The sequence below is a fragment of the Acinonyx jubatus genome, chromosome C2 (assembly GCF_027475565.1).
Source record: "Acinonyx jubatus isolate Ajub_Pintada_27869175 chromosome C2, VMU_Ajub_asm_v1.0, whole genome shotgun sequence".
NCBI classification, from domain to species: Eukaryota; Metazoa; Chordata; class Mammalia; order Carnivora; family Felidae; genus Acinonyx; species Acinonyx jubatus.
The window spans coordinates 156,186,158-156,205,615 of NC_069384.1; the positions used below are offsets into that span (position 1 = coordinate 156,186,158).

General features: G+C 42.1%; 1 protein-coding gene and 1 long non-coding RNA gene across 15 annotated transcripts in view; one reads left to right on the plus strand and one right to left on the minus strand.

Annotated features, from left to right (window-relative positions):
* Window positions 1-312: 312 nt before the first annotated feature.
* LOC106980614 (uncharacterized) lies at window positions 313-13,121 on the minus strand. Its single transcript, XR_001431115.3, has 4 exons — window positions 12,982-13,121; window positions 9,744-9,868; window positions 7,900-8,046; window positions 313-638 (listed from the first exon to the last, which is right to left on the minus strand). It is a non-coding gene; the product is annotated as an uncharacterized LOC106980614 (long non-coding RNA).
* Window positions 12,983-19,458, plus strand: part of LOC106980612 (zinc finger protein 660) — a 33,818-nt gene continuing 27,342 nt past the window's right edge. For 12 of the 14 annotated variants that reach the window (XR_008298120.1, XR_008298122.1, XM_027040494.2 and 9 more), the window contains exons 1-3: window positions 13,230-13,369; window positions 13,661-13,742; window positions 14,898-15,438. Coding sequence is in view for 12 of the 14 variants with exons in the window: in XM_027040494.2 (XP_026896295.2) it covers window positions 15,016-15,438 (423 nt within the window). In the remaining 2 variants the exon portion in view is untranslated. Of the gene's footprint in view, window positions 13,117-13,229; window positions 13,408-13,660; window positions 13,743-14,897; window positions 15,439-19,458 lie in introns of those variants that run through there. The other 2 variants (XM_053221808.1, XM_027040495.2) reach the window with 2 other exon arrangements.

A 19,458-nucleotide genomic window follows, 5' to 3' on the forward strand; every position in this document is an offset into this window, starting at 1 on the left:
ACCATTTCTCTATGAGGGGAGGAAATAAGCCCCCTGAGCCAAGTGGATTTCTCTCTCCATATGGATTTGTGGAAGAATTACCACTGACATGTCAAAAGGAATGAGGGGTTGATAAAGGGCTGGCAATTCAGGTCCAGGTCTCACTGAAGAGAAAATGGATATAAGGGTAATGAAGGGGATGGGGGGTAGCATAAAAGAGTTTCTTTATGGTAATGGAAGTTTTATATACTGATCATGGTGGTATTTACATGAATTGATACATTTAATAACGTTTCATACTATACACTGTGGGACCCAGAAAAGAGGAATAACTGAAATACAACAAAAGCATTTGTTTGATTTCTCAGAATTGAAATTCAGGGAGCACTGATTTGGGTAGCAACCCAAACTGTGTCCCACTGAGGAGTAAAAGCCAGTCTTATGTATCAGCAAATTGCAGAGGTATCAGGAAACTTACACAAGTTGTTTTCCAAAGACTGTGATTGGAAGGTACAATTACATTTGGCCATCCATTGGTTTTCTGAGTACAGTGTGACAGTGACTAGGAAAAAATTTTTTTGCAGAGTGTCCAATTTTTATCCAGAATGTGAGTGTAGCAGTCCTCTGTTTAGTCATATGGTTTTGTCCAGTTCAATATCCTGTTTCAAAAACAGAAAGAAGTTTTAGCCCAAATATAGTCTCTCACACTCAGAGGTTTTACACAGGTTCACAACACCTGATATTAGTTTCTTGTGGCTGGTATAACAATGTATAACAATGGCTTAAAACAGAAATTTATTCTTGGGGCACCTGGGTGGCTCAGTCGGCAAAGCACCGACTCCAGCTCAGGTCATGAACTCACAGCTGGTAGGTTTGAGCCCCACGTTGGGCTCTGTGCTGACAGCTCAGAGCCTGGAGCCTGCTTCAGATTCTGTGTCTCCCTCTCTCTCTGCCCCCGCCTCCTCTGCTCACACTCTGCTCACACTCTATCTCTCTCAAAAATAAATAAACATTAGAGAGAAAGAAAGAAAGAAAGAAAGAAAGAGAGAGAGAGAGAGAGAGAGAGGAAGGGAGGGAGGAAGAAAGAAAATTTATTCTCTTACATGTAACTTCCAGACACTAGAAGTCCAAAATCAGTTTCACTGGACCGAAATTGAGGTGTTAGCAAGGGCTGTACTCTCTTAGAGGCTCTGAGGCAGACTGTTCCTTGCTTCTCCCAGTTTCTGGTAACAGTCATTATTGGTTTGGTGGTTTGTACCACTGGCTTTGTGGCTGCACCACTCCAATGTGCCTCTGTGTTGACATTACCTTCTCCTCTTCAATCTGTGTCAATCTTCTGTTGTCTTTCTCTTAAAATGATATATGTGATTCTATTTGGGGCCCATGTGAATAAACCAGGATAATCTCCCTATCTCAAAAATCCTCAATGTAATGGCATCTGCAAAATACTTGTTGCCACATAAGGTAATATTCACAGGTTCCAGAGATTAGAATGTAGATATCTTTAGGGGAGCCATTATTCAGGTTACACCCAAAACCCTCCCATAAAAAGATCGCATGTAAAATCTGGTGAAATCCAAATGAGATTTTTGCTTAGTTGATGGTGTTGTATCAGTGTCAATTTTCAGGTTTTGACAATGAATTCCAACTATACAGGGTGTTATCACTGGGGGAAGCTGGCTGAAAGGTCTATGAGAACTCTCCATACTATTCGTATAACTTCTTATGAATGTTAAATTCTTTCAAAATGGGAAGCTATTTTTAAGTGGTATCTGTTGACATAGGAGAATGAAAATTACTGTAATTGTCCTCCAATCTATTTACTTTTATAAATAAACTTCTGAAGATACTAGACTACTAAGATTGGTCAGTGAAATGTTGAAATCTGATGAAAACAGAGAACTGAGGATTGGAAACATTGTGGGTGAAAGATAAACAGAAATAGTTCTTTTAACCATTTCAATTTTATTCTATAAGGATTTCTTTCACATGCCCATTATAAATAGTCAGAGATAAACAGACACCCTGCTCTGAAAGTGTTTGTTTGCAAAATGACTATTTGTGTACAAAGTTACAAGAATGTCAAAAATGGCAAACTGACAGCACAGATGCTGCCCCCTGCCCATCCTATGAATGAGGCTGATCGTGGCAATTCATCACATGTTCTTTGTTCTCACTTGGTACAGGGCTTCAGCTGCTCCTGCATCTCTTGTAACATACTCTTTGCCATATTTTCCTCAAATATTTTTGATATTTAACTTGGTTAGGTAAAAACATTTTTGCTGGCTGATTTCACTTTTGATGGATTTGGCACATGGTAAAGTAAGATATTGGCTGTCCATATATACTCCCACAGGCCTCTGAAAAATAGGAGTCCAAACTCTCTCCTGAAGCCTCCCACACACTTTTTCTTGCTTGCTGGACAATTTACTTGGATGTCCCTCAGCACCATAAAGTCAACGTCTAAATTTCATCTTCTTTTCCTATAAAACTAATCCTCTTTCCTCATGCCACAGTTCCAACGTTGGCATCCTCACAACTACCTCTCACAACTGTGATTCCCCCCCTCCTTCCCACAGATTATTCCTTGAGAATGCCTCTTATATCCTCCCTTTACTTCACGCCACTCCAGTCCAGGCAGTAATTGTCTCATATCTACTCCACTGCACTAGCTTCCTACTAAGCTTCCCTGTTTTTGATTTTCTTACCAACTTTTACTATATCAAGGAGCAGAAAGGAGGAATGTGGGAGAAAGCATGGGGTGTAACAGACGCTAATGTGGTGGCACAAAGTCCAAAGGAATCAGCTGATCTTAATGTATGTAAGTACATTAGAAGATATTCTAGGTTGGCTTACTCATCTTTTCCAACCCCTTTTCTCCTTGACTTCTTTTATTTTAAAGCTGTAGCTATACAATATGGTAGCCACTAGGCATACCTAGCCACTAGGTAATTTAAATAAAATAAAATTCAATTCATTTCTTCAGTCATACTAGCTAGCTACATTTCAAGTGTTCAAGTTACCACATATGGCTGGTGGCTATCATATTATTAGAACAAATATAGAATCTTCCATCATCAAAGAACCTTTTATTGGATAGAGCTACTGCTCTAGAGGCAAGAAACTGAGAGCAATCAGTCTCCTCACTTCTCTTAGAATTAAGGGTGACCATATGCATAGTTCTAAGATATAAGAGAAAGTTCTGGTGAAGTTGTCTCTTATAACATAGCTTTTTGAAAGCCTTCTGGGCCCACAATATATGCTCAACTAATCTTAAACAAAGCAGGAAAAATATCCAATGGAAAAAAGATAGTCTCTTCAACAAATGGTGTTGGGAAAACTGGATGGTGACATGCAGATGAATCAAACTGGACCATTTTCTTACACCATACACAAAAATAAATTCAAAACGGATGAAAGCCCTAAATGTGAGACAGGAAAACATCAAAATCCTAGAGGAGAAAACAGGCAACAACTTCTTTGACCTTAGCTGGAGCAACTTCTTACTAGGCATGTCACCAAAGGCAAGGGAAACAAAAGCAAACATGAACTATTGGGACTTCACAAGATAAAAATCTTCTGTGCTGTGAAGTAAACAATCAACAAAACTAAGAGACAGCCTACAGAATGGGAGAAGATTTTTGCAAATGACATATCTGATAAAGGGTTAGTATCCAAAATCTACAAAGAACTTATTCAACACTCAAAAAACAAACAACCCTCATAAGAAATGGGCAGAAGACCCTCAACAAATACAAAAAGATCAAGATCATACCATGCATATTTCCAGACCATAATGCTATGAAACTGGAAATCAACCACAAGAAAAAATTTGGAAAGATAACAAATACTTGGAGACTAAAGAACATCCTACTAAAAAATGAATGGGCTAACCAAGAAGTTAAAGAGAAAATTAAAAAGTACATGGAAGCCAATGAAAATAGTAACACCACAGCCCAAAACCTCTGGGATGCAGCAGAGGTGGTCATAAAAGGGAAATATATAGCATTCCAGGCCTTCCTAAAGAAGGAAGAAAGGTCTCAGATACACAACCTAACCTTACACCTAAAGACTCGAAAAGAGCAATCAATAAAACCCCAAACCAGCAGAAGATAAGAAATAATAAAGATTAGAGCAGAAATCAATGCTATTGAAACCAAAAAAACACAGTGGAACAGATCAATGAAACCAGAAGCTGGTTCTTTGAAAGAATTAACAAAATTGATAAACCACTAGCCACTTTGATAAAAAAAAAAAGGAAAGGACACAAATAAATAAAATCAAGAATGAAAGAAGAGACATCACAACACAGCAGAAATAAAAACATAACTAGAGAATATTATGAGCAATTATATGCCAGTAAAATGGGCAATCTGGAAGAAATGGATGAATTCCTAGAAACATATAAACTACCAAAACTGAAACAGGAAGAAATAGAAAATTTGAACAGACCCATAACCAGTGAAGAAATCTAATTAGTAATCAAAAATCTCCCAAAAAACAAGAGTCCAGGGCCAGATGGCTTTCAGGGGAATTCTACCAAACACTTAAGGAAGTGGTAACACTTATTCTCTTGAAGCTGTTCCAAAAAATAGAAACAAAAGGAAAACTTCCAAATTTTTTCTATGAAGCCAGCATTACCTTGATTCTAAAACCAAAGACTCCACTTAAAAGGAGAATTATAGACCAATTTCCCTGATGAACATGGATACAAAAATCCTCAACAAGATTAATATCTTAAAAAATATCATTAAAAAAATTATTCACCACGACCAAGGGGGATTTTTACCTGGGATGCAGGGCTGGTTCAATATCCACAAAACAATCAATGTGATTCATCACATCAATAAAAGAAAGGACAAGAACCACATGATCCTCTCAATAGATGCAGAGAAAGCATTTGACAAAATACAGCATCCTTTCTTGATAAAAACCCTAAAGAAAGTAGGGATAGAAGGAGCATACCTCGAGATAATAAAAGCCATATATGAAAGACCCAACACTAATATCATCCTCAATGGGGAAAAACTGAGCTTTTGCCCTAAGGTCAGGAACACAACGGGGATGTCCATTCTCACCACTGTTATTCAACAGTATTGGAAGCCTTAGCCTCAGCAATCAAACAACACAAAGAAATAAAAGGCATCCAAATCAGCCAGGAGGAGGTCAAACTTTCACCCTTCACAGATGACATGACAACTGTATATGGAAAACCCAAAAGATTCCACCAAAAACCTGCTAGAGCTGATCCATGAACTCAGCAAAGTCGCAGGATATAAAATCAATGCACACAAATCGGTTGCATTCCTATACACCAAAAATGAAGCAACAGAAAGAGAAATCAAGAAATTGATCCCATTTACAATTGCACCAAAAATCATAAAATACCTAGGAATAAATCTAACCAAAGAGGTGAACAATCTATACACTGAAAACTATAGAAACCTTATGAAAGAAATTGAAGAAGACACACAAAAAAGGAAAAATATTCTATGCTCCTAGATAGTAAGAATAAATATTGTGAAAATGTCAATACTACCCAAAGCAATCTACATATTCAATGCAATCCCTGTCAAAGTAACACCAGCATTCTTCACAGAGCTAGAACCAACTATCCTAAAATTTGTATGGAGCCACAAAAGACCCCTAATAGCCAAAGCAAACTTGAAAAAGAAAACCAAAGCAGGAGGCATCACAATCCCAAACTTCAAGCTATATTACAAAGCTGTGATCATCAAGACAGTATGGTACTGGCACAAGAACAGACACCCAGATCAATGGAACAGAATAGAGAACCCAGAAATGGGCCCAGAAACGTATGGCCAACTAATCTTTGACAAAGCAGGAAAAAATATCCAATGGAATGAAGATAGTCCCTTCAGCAAGTGGTGCTGGGAAAACTGGACAGCGACATGCAGAAAAATGAACCTGGACCACTTTCTTACATCATACAGAAAAATAAACTCAAAATGGATGAAAGACCTCAATGTAAGAGAGGAATCCATCAAAATCCTTGAGGAGAAACAGGCAAAAACCTCTTTGACCTCAGCTGCAGCAACTTCTAACTGAACACGTCTCCAGAGGCAAAGGAAACAAAAGCAAAAATGAAGTATTGGGACTTCATCAAGATAAAAACTTTCTGCACAGTGAAGGAAACAATCAGCAAAACTCAAAGGCAACCGATGGAATGGGAGAAGATATTTGCAAATGACATATCAGATAAAGGGTTAGTACACAAAATCTAGAAAGAACTTACCAAACTCAACACCCAAAAAACAAATAATCCAGTGTAGAATTGGGCAAAAGACATGAATAGACACTTCTCCAAACAAGACATCCAGTAGGTGAACAGACACATGAAAAAATGCTCAAAATCACTCATCATCAGGAAAATATAAATCAAAACCACAATGAGATAACCACCTCACACCAGTCAGAGTGGCTGAACTTAACAACTCAGGCAACAACAGATGGTGAGGATGCAGAGAAAGAGGATCTCTTTCGCACTGCTGGTGGGAATGCAAACTGGTACAGCTACTCTGGAAAACAATATGGAGGTTCCTAAAAAAATTAAAAATAGAACTACCCTACAACTCAGCAATTGCACTACTAGGTATTTATCCAAGGGATATAGGTGTGCTGTTTCAAAGGGGCACATGCACCTCAATGTTTATACCAGCGCTATCGACAATAGCCAAAGTATGTAAAGAGCGCAAGTGTCCACTGACTGATGAATGGATAAAGAAGATGTGGTATATATATAGAATGGAGTATTACTCAGCAATCAAAAGGAATGAAAACTTGCCATTTGCAACTACCTGGATGGAACTAGAGGGTGTTATGTTAAGTGAAATTAGTCAGAGAAAGACAAATATCATAGGACTTCACTCATATGTGGAATTTAAGATACAAAACAGATGAACATAAGGGAAGGGAAGCAAAAATAATATAAAAAAAAAGGAGGGGGAGAAAACATAAGAGACTCTTAAATACAGAGAACAAACTAAGGGTTACTGCAGGGGTTGTGGGTGGGGGGATGGGCTAAATGGGTAAGGGGCATTAAGGAAGACAGTTGTTGGGATAAGAATTGTTTGTTATACATAGGGGATGAATCATTGGAATCTACTCCTAAAATCATTATTGCACTATATGCTAAGTAACTTGGATGTAAATTAAAAAATAAACAAAAATTTAAAAATTAAAAAAATATATTAAAAATAAATAAATATTAAGATATATTTGGGCTACTGGGAACATAAACTCAGACAAAAGGGAAAATTTTGATCCAACATGTCTTTCTATTCTCAAAGGAAAAAAAAAAGTGCTCTTATTGTGGTGAGCCCTGAGCAACGTATAGAAATGTTGAATCTTATATTGCATACCTGAAACTAATATAGCACTGTATGTTAATTATACTTTAATTTAAATAAAACTCAAAAATATTTTTAAAAATATTTTTTTTAAAAAAGAACAGGATCAAGAGACATTATATTATGGTGGTTTAGGGGCATAGAGATTTTACACATAAAAACTAGAGATTGCATCACTTTTTTGTTAATTTTCTACAGCTTATAACAGGAAATAACCTGAATGGAAATAATGATTACCCCCCTCCTTAAAATGTGTCTCTCTCAACATTTGATCATGTTGTCTCCTCTCCCTCAACATCTGTCCAAATCCAACTTCAAGGCTCAACTCAATGCTGTTTCCTTTGAGGCTGTCTGTGATCCCTTTCAAGATCAAACCTTCCCTTGGCTCTCTGCATTTCTCCTATGTTGGGTTTCACATATTGCCTTTTGCTAGTCATCTCTATCTGCCTTGATATTTTCAAGGTCCAGTCTTACTCCCCTATCTCCCTCCTAGAATCTGACGTTTCTTACATAGATGTTTGTATAGGACATGCCAAAGCTCACAACTTACCTCACTTAATCCTCCTAACTTGGAGATGTCAGCAGGCATCGATTTTTTTTCCATTTCACATATAGAGACTTAAGACTAAATGGATACATAAGTTGTCACAAATCCCAGATGGTAAGTGGCAAGCTTAGGTCCGTCATACTCACAGGGCTGGAAAGAAATTCCAGTCTATGTTTGAGACACTTCTGGAAGAACTTGGATTTCAAATCTGAGGTCCAACAAACTCAGAAACTGAAATATTATAACCAACAGTGTCAAGTTTATTATTTCCAAGACCAAATGGTGCTTCAGGAGAATCAAGGTCATGGACATTGGCTCAGAAAAAGAGACATCTTTGGAATGAGAGGCAGGAAATTTTGGCTCATATCGCTTGTGGTCCCATTTCCCCACCTGTAAAATAAGAAGGTGGTGGCCACACCCAAAAAACAAATAATCCAGTGAAGAAATGGGCAGAAAACATAGACACTTTTCCAAAGAAGACATCCAGATAGCCAACAGACACATGAAAAGATGCTGAACGTCACTGATCATCAGGGAAATACAAATAAAACCACACTGCTATACCACCTCACGCCAGTCAGAGTGGCTAAAATGAACAAATCAGGAGACAATAGATAATAGAGAGGATGTGGAGAAACAGGAACCCTCTTGCACCATTGGTGGGACTGCAAACTGGTGCAGCCACTCTGGAAAACAGTGTGGAGGTTCTTCATAAAATTAAAAATAGAACTATCTTATGACCCAGCAATAGCACTGCTAGGAATGTATCCAGGGGACACAGGAGTGCTGATGCATAGGGGCACATGTACCCCAATGTTTACAGCAGCACTTTTCAATAATAGCAAAATTATGGAAAGGGCCCAAATGTCCATCAACTGATGATTGGATAAAGAAGATGTGGTTTATATATACAATGGAATACTACTTGGCAATGAGAAAGAATGAAATCTGGCCATCTGCAGCAATGTGGATGGAACTGGAGGGTATTATGCTGAGTGAAATAAGTTGGTCAGAGAAAGACAGACACCATATGTTTTCACTCATATATGGATCTTAACAGAAGATCATGGGGGAGAGGAAGGGGAAAAAAAAGTTACAGAGAGGGAGGGAGGCAAACCGTAAGAGACTCTTAAATACTGAGAACAAACTGAGGGTGGATGGGGGATGGGGGAGAGGGGAAAGTGGGTGATGGGCATTGAGGAGGGCACTTGTTGGGATGAGCACTGGGTGTTGTATGGAAACCAATTTGACAATAAATTATATTTTAAAAACCCCACTTTTTTAACAGGAAAAAAAAAAAGGTGGTGGCCAGACTACCGACTCTAAGGATCCTTCGTGCAATCCATTGGTCCTTGCCAACAACCTTGGTGGCTGGGAGCTGTGGGTAGGATGAGACCGGAAAATGCTCTTTGCACTTTGCAGATTTGCAGCAGGAAGGGCCAGAGGGTGAGCTGGAGGTAGGCTGAGAAGGCTGAGGTCAGAATGACAGGCCTGGAGCAGGGATTTAGCCAGAACAGAGTACAGGGGGTATAGCCCCTGCTCTCCTAAGACTACTGGGTTGGATTCCCAGAAAGGAAGCACAGTGAGTTGGGATGGTGCCAGGCATGGAGGCAGAGGTCAGCATTCCCATTAAATGCCTTTGCTAATGTGCTGGGATCCCTGGATCGTCCCCACCGCTTTCTGGGTGGGTATCCCCATCTATGTCAGTTGTGAGGGTCAATATCAGCAGCAAAAATGGGCGGACACAATCCAAGACTGCAGCTCCCACTGCAGGGCTCTGAAATGGCACACCCAGCCCAGCCCAGCCCAGCCCAGCCCAGCCCAACCACCACACTACCAGCAGTCACCTGGTTAGAGTCCTGAACCAAGGAAGCACCGGGTAGTGATCCCTTCATGTTCTTCGGGCCCCTGAAGCAACTTCCAGTTCCATGTAGGCAGCCCAGAGACCTGCTCATCTCCTTGGTCTTCCTGCCTGGGATTTGCTTCCAGTAAGTAGGACTGTGGGCCTCCCTGAGGCCTCTACTCGAGGAAAACAGTTCATGTAGCGCCCCTGTGTCTACCTCAAAGCTATGTTTTGTTACTGTCACTGCCCCCCCGCCCCCACCATGCTCCTAACAGGACCTGGAACTCCATTAGCAGGAAGGAATAGAGTAATAACGAACAGGAATGAATGAGGGTCAGAGAAAGATAGAATCTTGCAATAGAAAGAGGAGGGGATGTCTATAGACCTGAATTCAAAGTCTTCCTTGCCCTTTTTAGCCAGTAAAATATTTCCCAGATAGCAGGATGTTTGCCAAGCCTCACCTGCAAACTAACGATTCTATCTTACAAAGGCACTGGAATTGCAAAGCAGATATAAGGGATGTTCCTGTCTCTTTCCCTCTAAGCCTCTCAGTATAGCTGGCAATCACAACCCAGTCCTATGATTTTCCTTCTCTGATTAAAAAGTCTTCCACAGCAAGCCAGATCAAGGACATATTTCTTAGTGGTTAGACCAGGCTCTGTGCTGGACACCAGGGAAACAAAGGTGGCCTGACCTTTTCTTCCAACCAAGAAGACAAATACTAAAACCAGCCAAGCCTGGAGTTTGTGCCTGGGGACTCAACTATGAACATGGTATCAGCTCACATAGGGCTTACTGTACAGTGCAGGAGGCTGACAAGTAAACAGTGTTAACACAGTATTACAAATATATGGCAGGCCATCACAGGAACACGAAGGAAGGGGCACCTAATCCAGGTGGAGAGATGGGATATAGGGGAGTCTTCCTGGAGAAAGGGATTTCTCGGGTAAGTCTTGAAGAACAAGTAGAAGTTTCCAAGGTAATAGGAGAGTCTCTCTGCTCTTGGGCCCCATCCACTCCCATTCAAGCACAGTAGCTGGATGTTCCTGCCCATATTTCTAGGGACACACCTTATTTTTAAGATGTATAAGAGTTCTTGGCTATTGAAAAGGAGACTGTCCACATAGATAATGTGACAAGGTCTGAGCAGTTTAGGGACAGAGAATCTCCAGACCTGACTGTGCTCCTCTTTTTGTGGTCTCCTTAAATCAAAAGGTTGTTATTGTCACCACTGTTGTTGTTGTTACATACAAATGGGTCACAGACTCAGCAGGCCTTGGCAGTAATCTGGATACAGTGGATGAAGAAGTGGGAGGAAACATACTAGAAAACACCTATTATACCTACAATCTGCCAGGCACCATTCTAAGTGCTTTTTATATATTATCTCATCCAGTCCTCTTATTAACTCTATGATTTAGCTACTGTTATCTTTGTTTTACAGATGAGGAAGATGCAGCACTGTAGCACAGAAAGGCTAAGTAACTTGGCTATGGTCACCCAACCCATGGTATGGCATCCAGGGTTCTGGTTTGGGGTTCTGGGTGAATGACAGTGTCTTTCATGGTGACGGGAACATGCGTGGAGCTTCAGAGATGATGAGTTCTGCTTTAAGCATCTAGAATTTGGGTTACATTTTCTGTTAGCTCTCATAACAAAGATAGTGTGATGGTTTCTCAAAGAGGTCAGGGTAGTGTTCCCTCAGATCTCCCAAGTTTTTTGGCCCAAATGCCAGTGTCCAAGATGCTATATGGGAGGCAGCATGGAGATGTCTTCCTCACTGGGATTCAATCCAGTCATGGTATATCAGTTCCACACTGCTGGCTACAGAGGGACCTATGAAGTTTAGACACAGTGCGCTGATAAAGCTGACTAGGAAAGCCAACCACCTGGGCATGAAACAGCTCTGAGGAATAAAAGAACTCAATCTTGTTTTCCAGATTCTTGAGTCTCCTACACACTCCTAAGCAGCCAGAACTGCAGGACAACACATGGTCAGGGAAACCTGAAAACTGAAGCTGACGCATTTGGTCTGGAATTAAGAAATTTCTTGTTTAAGAACCCTGAGTCTCTGAGGACTTAATGGACCAATGGGCCACATCCAATGGCAATGCCAGGCAGAAGCTAGGATGAGATGGCCAAGTCCTCCCTGTGAGGTTTCCAAATGTAGAGGATGATCTTGCTATCAGAAGGCCACTCTAGGCCAAGTGGGCAAAGACTACTTCAAAAGACTTCCTTTAGACTTTGCAAAAACTCTGCAGTAGGTCTTCTGAGGTCTTTTTCTGTCCTGGCTTGTTCATGGAACTGAGGGACTCATATCAAGTCCAGACATGGGCCCAGAAACTCTTGAGATATTGGTGACGCTTGGATAGCCCAGGAGACTGTTACTTTGCACCCTGTAAATGACCCACCTGTTGGGCTACAATAAGCTACATAAGATATAGCTGACTATATGGGAAAGGGCCTGATCTTATTTTCTGCCCCTCACCCATGGCCATTACACCTAGAGATTGTGGCTTCAGGGCCTACTCAATCATGTTAGCAGCAGGACCTGTTCACAACCTGCTTCTATATGCAAACCATTCTTCCATGTGAAGACCACCTGGGTAACTCCTGCCTCCCAGATACTAGACTAGAGAAATGCATCTATATTATGTGGTCTCCATACCTTTCCATCTTTTACCTGCTGCTCTACACTCCCTAAGGACCTTTCCATGGACATAGATTGCCAGGACTGTTTCAGGAAAGATTAACCACATCCATAGACCAAAATATCATTCACTGGGCCTGTTTCTTCATTAATAAGATGGAGATGCCCTGTTGCTCACTTCAGTGAAACTCAGATTGGGTGAAAATGCCCTGGGTATCACATGTAATGTAATAATAACTGAACGCTCAGGATACGCCAGGCCGTTTGCTATGTAGTATCTGTATGTTACTCCCGTCAGCACTCCTAGCCCAGTGAGGCACACTTTACGCTCTACATTTTTCGGATGACAAAAAGTCTCAGAAGTTGGGTCTATTTCCCAAGGTCAGCAGAAGGGGTAGGGGCAGACCCGGGATGAATACTCTGAGAGGAGCAAGTGCGCAGCCTGAGCCCTCATTTGAGTCTCTGCCCTCTCTCCCTTCTAAGGTGGCCCGGCCTGGCCCGGGAGCAGCTTGTACTGGCGACCACGGTCCTGCCACGCCTCCCCCCCACCCTTCCCAGCCCCCCTTCTCCGAGGGCAGGGAAGCGGGCCCACCTTCGCCACAGAGATTTCCGGGATCCTGGAGGGGCCGGAAGTGGGCCTTGTTCTCGCTTCCGGCTCTGCCATTGTTTTCGCTTCTGCGGGCCACGGTTGTGTCCCGCACCCAGGGGTCACCGCCACACTACCCCGGTGAGCGGACCAGGGAAGGGGAGGGAGGTGCTGCCCCGGCCGGGGTCGCTGGGTTGGAGCCGCGGCCGCCCGCAGCACTGATCGGCGACGCCGGCCCGGCCCACGCTTCGCCCCCGCGGCCGGCGGCGGGTCCCTGTGACGGGAAGCCGCCGGTTATAGAGCCTCCTCTTTGTCCAGTGCCCTTGATCAGCCGTGCCTGGCCAGGAGCCGGGCACCTGCCGGTACAGCGGTTGAAAAGGGCAGACGTGGCCAGGTGAGCGGCGCCGCAGAAGCCCTGGTTTAACGCGAAATGTAGGTGGATGTTTTCCCAACCTTGCATTGAAAGACAATAGGAAGCGTCAGAAGTGAGAGACAGTCTCGAAATTTCAAACGTCAAGTGACACTTGGAGACTCAAAAGTGCAGATGAGATTAGCTGCTGAGCATTCGGAACTGTTAGAGAAGTAGGAAAATGATCAGAACTTTCTACAGGTGTGGGATTTCAGAGCGGAATTAACGGATTATTTTAAAGTGTTTTGTTTGTTTGTGTTTGTTTTTTCCTTACAGGAACTGAAGCCTAGAGAGAAGTAGCTTACGGAGGTTCCTGAGTTGCATGGTGACTAGCCTAGACGCTCTGGTTACAATGAAGGTGCTGATTCTCAGAGTTTTACGTATATAAACTGGATACAACTTTTCCCCCCACTTCAGTATCAGCTGAATGAGTCACATTCATTTGTCTAGCAAATGTTTACCACTGTATGCCCTGTACACACACCTATATACAGAGAAGACTGGGAAACAGCCTTGCCGTTTGAGTCCTTCCACAAAGTGGGGGAGACAGCAATGTAAACCACAAACACAGTGTGAGAAGTGCTCTCGCAGAGGTTTGAATGAAAAAGGTGCTGTGGGCCCACTGAGGCAATAACCACACTTAAGCCTCGAGAGATCAGGAAGGTTTTCTAGGGGAGGTGGTTGAGTAGAAAAAGGTCTGGCATTTTCTGACTCCATTCGGTTCCTTTCCTTTGGTGGCTATCTAGCAGGAGGGTGTGAGTGACGAGTTGTGCACAAACTAGTTAAAACAGCAGTGTTTCAGTGAGAAGTAGAGGGAGACTACCAGCTCTCTTCCTACATGGGACAATCAGGAAAGCACTCAGGAGAAAATGGTATTTGTTTTGGGGCTTGACAGATGAGTAGGAGTTTATCAAAAGTTGAAGAAGAAAAATCGAATCAGGGTAAGAGTATATGTGATTCTAGCTGTGTCTCTGGAGCGTTAGTCTCAATCTATGTTGTGCATTTCTGTCACAATAAAGAAGAGATTTGAGCATTCACTTCCAACATAGGTTTATTTACTTCCAACATAGGTTTACTTACAATTTAAATATATGTACTGTTTTGCGAATTTCAGTACACATAAGACATATGCTAAATAGGAATTAAATAGCAACTTACTATGTTCTTGTATACTCTTTGCATCGCCTTGCATATTCCTCATTTGGAGATCATTACAGCCTTTCTAGTCTGGGCATTGGAGAGAGTGTTAGAGGGTGTGGCTAGAAAAGAGGCCCAAGGCCAGGTGGTAAAGGGCTGTGAATGCTACTCATAGACATTTAGGTTTTATCCTGTAGATGATGGGAGCCACTGAAAAGTTTAAGAAGGCAAGTCACTTGGAGAGATGCTTAGAGAGACTGCCCTGATTGTGCCCTTTTTCTCCCCCCGGAGCTTTGGGTTTTAACTGTGGATGGTCTGTCATCAGCCTGGGACTGAACACTTTGGGACTCTGATTTCTCTCTTGGTGTTTCTGTAGGTGACACCCCATCACCCTATTCCCCCAACTCTGAGAAACAGCTCCTGAAACCTGAATTGTAGAGCATCGTTTTAATTGGACAAACTGCAGCTGAAACAAGCTTCTCTTTGAGGTCACAATGGCCACCCAAGGCAGGGGAACTTTAGGCCTCATCCCTAGGGGCGCGGTTCTGCAGAAGCAGGAGTGGCGCCAGACCATGAAGCAGGAGCCAGGGAGCCAGACCTGGGGTCAGGCCTGCAATCTCCAAAAGAACCACCCTCCCGTCTGTGAAATTTTCCGGCTCCACTTCAGACAGTTATGTTACCATGAGATGTCTGGGCCTCAGGAGGCACTGAGCCGGCTCCGGGAGCTCTGCCACTGGTGGCTCATGCCAGAGGTACACACTAAGGAGCAGATTCTGGAGCTGCTGGTGCTGGAGCAGTTCCTGACCATTCTGCCTGGGGAGCTCCGGACCTGGGTGCAGCTGCATCAACCTGAGAATGGTGAGGAGGCTGTGGCTGTGGTGGAGGATTTCCAGAGACACCTCAGTGGACCAGGAGAGGTGAGCAGATGAGTCTAGAATGGCCTCTGGAACCATTCTTTAGTGCTTGGGCTAACCTGGGAATAGTAATTCTCCATTCCCTAAGATCTAGGCTGGTTTGCCCAGAGGATTCCTAAGCTCGTTCCATGGATACAGAGGAAATAGTTTTTGTGCTTCAAGCCAAAAAACAAAAATGCACATCCCAGCCAAGTTCTGTGCATCAGTTTGTGAAATACTGTGTCGTGAGCCTAGCTTCAGCCTAGAGATCCACACAGTACTCCTGGCAGGTAGAAGATCAACACGCTGGTTAGAGTGGGGGAGTATGGTAGGGAGAGGTAGTTTTTGGGGTGTGTTGATCACATGGGCCTTCATTTGATAAGTTCTCACTGCTCACTTCCTCATACTTTTCAGAGTCTGTTATCTCTCTTGCTGTCTTTTAGGTTTCTTATCAGAGGTGATATTTCAGGGCATCATAATCGTTTATTTCTTTTCTAGCTTTCCAAACCCAACTGAGGTCTCTCTCTCCTTTTTTTTTTTCTTTTAATTCTAATTTTGGTTTATCCTATTTCCTAGGGTTCTTTCAAATTTAAAGCCAAGGGAATTCAAATCAGAGGAAAAGTTGGAGAGTCAGCAGTGTGTCAACAGTGGAAAATCTGGCTTCTAGGACAACAGAGGGAACTAACTCTGTGACCATGTGTATCAGTCAGGGTTTAGCCAAAGAAGCAAAACCAGTAGGAAATGATATATATTATATACTTACATTTGTGTATATAGTTACATTATTGCCACAAAATGGCTTATGTGGTTATGGGGACTGGCAGGCAAGTCTGAAATCAATAGAGCAGACCATCAGGAAGGGCCAGCTGGAATTCAGGCACAAGCTGAAGCTGCTGTTTACATGCAGAATTACTTTTTCATGGAACTTCTAACTGTGATTTTAAGGTTTTGCAACTGATTGAATCAGACCCATCCAGATGATCTAGGATAATCTCCTTTACTTAGAGTAAACTGAGTATGGATTTTGATCACATGTACAAAATACCTTCACAACAACACCCAGATTAGTGCTAAATTGACACATTAAAAGTGCTAAATTGACACATGGTAAGTTAGCTCTTATGAGTCTAAAATTGCTCTTATAACTAACTGAGTAGGGTAGATTAGGTTCTCCTCTACTTTTACTCCTTCGTACTTTACCAGGGAAAACCAGTATATGAAAATTCCCAAGTACCCAGCATATCATTGTATTCATTGCTTTAAAAAAAAAAATAGTTACAATATTTAGGCCTAGGGAATCAATTCCAGTTGATTGGAGTCTGAGGACTAGACTTTTTCCCAAGAGTACTGGCCATGCCCATTTGGCATTAAATCCATTGTCAACCATTATTTCTTTGGATACGGAAGTAAACGCAGGGATAAATCAGCCATCACCAGGATCTAGAGAGCAACTAGGTTCAACCATGGGCAGAGACTAGTGGCTGAAATGTTCTGAGTGCCATTTAGTGAGGAGGGTGGAAGGAAATTTTCCTTCTTTCCCACCTTCATATGCTTAAGCTGAGGAGAATGTTCCTTTCATCAAAACTTAATCTTTTATCCAGGGAGCCTCAGAAAAAGGTGACTAAGTCAGAAACTCAAGAGAGCAACTTAGAGTTGACAGGGCAGCTGAACACTCTTGGCTCCTGCCTAGGAGTAGGCTCTTTGGACTCTTATTTCTTACAGCCATTATTGTTGGCTTGTTCTCTGACAGGGAGGACATGAAAACGGAACTGTCTTGGGGTGCCTGAGTGGCTCAGTCGGTTAAGCATCCGACTTTGGCCAGGTCATGATCTCACAGTCCGTGAGTTCGAGTCCTGCATCAGGCTCTGTGCTGACAGCTCAGAGCCTGGACCCTGCTTCAGATTCTGTGTCTCCCTCTCTGCCCCTCTCCCTCTCCCACTCATGCTCTGTCTCTCCTTCAAAAATAAATATTTAAAATTTTTTTTTAAAAAAAGAACACGGGTCTGTCTTTCCTAGCATAGGCTCAGAAAAATGTATTTATGGCTAAATGAGTAAACAAGCTTTTTCATGGCAGTTTGCCAGGAGGAGATTAAAGAATATCAGGGCAGATCAGAGTCATTCTGCTCAGCAGGAGTGGGCTTGTGCAAATGTGCACTTTGAGGCTGAAGAGGGTTGTAGGGTAGTCCTTGCTGGGCTGTAGAATCATGCAATTTACAAAATGCTTCTATATCCTGTATCTATTTCAGCTCCTAGCAGGCTTAAAAATATGCAGAGAGTAATCATCTCCATTTGACAAGTGATGCAAGGACAGAAAAATAATTGATTCATCTAAGATGGCAGAGTTAGTGAATGTTCTCTTTGTCCATGAGATTTAGGCGAAGTGTGGTTATTGCTAATTACCACCGAGTGTGGGAATCAGAATTTTCCAGCTCCCTAGGTTCTAAGCCACTAGTTTTTCCCTAGTATCTTGCTGTTGAATGCCATCTTAGAATGAAAATTGGAATGGGGTTTTCTTGCCTACAAAGAAAAGAAACTTAGGAGTTTCTGAGTCCTATATAATAAACAGGAACTGGACCAGCATTTAATTGTTGGTGAATTTCAAGATTGTGTTATCACAATGCAGTTAGGTTCTATCTTCTGCCAGTACTCAGCAATTGTATGTAAGAGCTGGAACTCCCATTTATAAGACTGCCCAGTGGAGAACCTGGGCACCACAGACTCCAGGGAGCCTCTTGGTTCTGTCACTATGCTGGAGAGATATACAATAAAGGAATGAGTCCCTTCATATTTCAGCAGATATAAGCCAGTGGGGCAAATCCAGCAGGGTTTGTGAAGAAGTTATTTGCACCTATGCACCCAAGCTGTACTATGTACGTGTTAGTGCAAGCAGGTGAACCTATAAACGTTATTCATTTAGATAGTGTCTTAGGTTTTCTGCCCCAAATGCTTGTGAAAAAGTAACCGTGAGACTGTGCGGAGATGGTGTGATGACAATAAGCAAGATTTAGAAATACCTATGATCTGAGGTATTTTCAAGGTCTCTAAAGATTGGTGCTATCTGATCTTATTTGACTTTTTATATAAATTATTTTGGAGGCGTAGTACATATTGACAACTGGGTTTGCAGGTAACTTTAAAAACTAGTATTAAGTATTGAAAGGAAAAAAAAAGTATTAAGAGAAGGTCAGCAAATATTAACACCAACATTAGGCCAAGAATTGTTCTACGGGCAAGTGATCAACACAAAGTTCTTACCCTCAGACAGCTTATATTTCATTGGGGGATAAATAGGCAATAAAGGCATAAATAGGATCATTTAAGGATTAAGACATATAGAAAATGTAACCAGGTTATTTGAGAGATAGTGACTACCCTTGCTTTGTCAGTATGGTCAGAGATGGCCTCTCTAAAGAGGAAACACTTTCACTGAGAGAAATTAGAAACACTGTCGTGGTTTGTCAGCACTATTTTGGGCCATTGCTTCTGCTGTCAGCTTCAGTAGCATTATCTATGCACATATATGTATATACATCTATCATTTTTTATTCTCTAGGTACTTTTTTTAAGTTTATTTGTTTATGTTGAGAGAGAGAAAGGGAGCAGGGGAGGGGCAGAAAGAGAGAGAGAGAGGGTCCCAAGCAGGCTCTAAGCTGTCAGTGCAGAGCCTGACGTGGGGCTCAAACTCAGAAATTGTGAGATCGTGACCTCAGCTGAAACCAAGAGTTGGACACTTAACTGACTGAGCCACCCAGCGCCCCAATTTCCTAGGTACTTCTGATTGGCCTTTTCTGTAGGCTAAGGTCACAGGGAGTGTACAGAATTACTCTCCTGGCTCCTTTTTCTAGATTGTTCTTCGTAAGCAAATTTGTGTGTGAAGAATTGACAAAATGGAAATGGTTTTATAATCTGGTCTTCAAGCTCCTACCGACAGGTTCAACAGAGGGATAGCAAGCAGAATTGCATGCTATAGATTGCGCTTTGACAATTTTTCCCCCAGAAGGCTGTACTGTTGGGGCTGGAACGACATTGGCTGTTCTTTTCCTG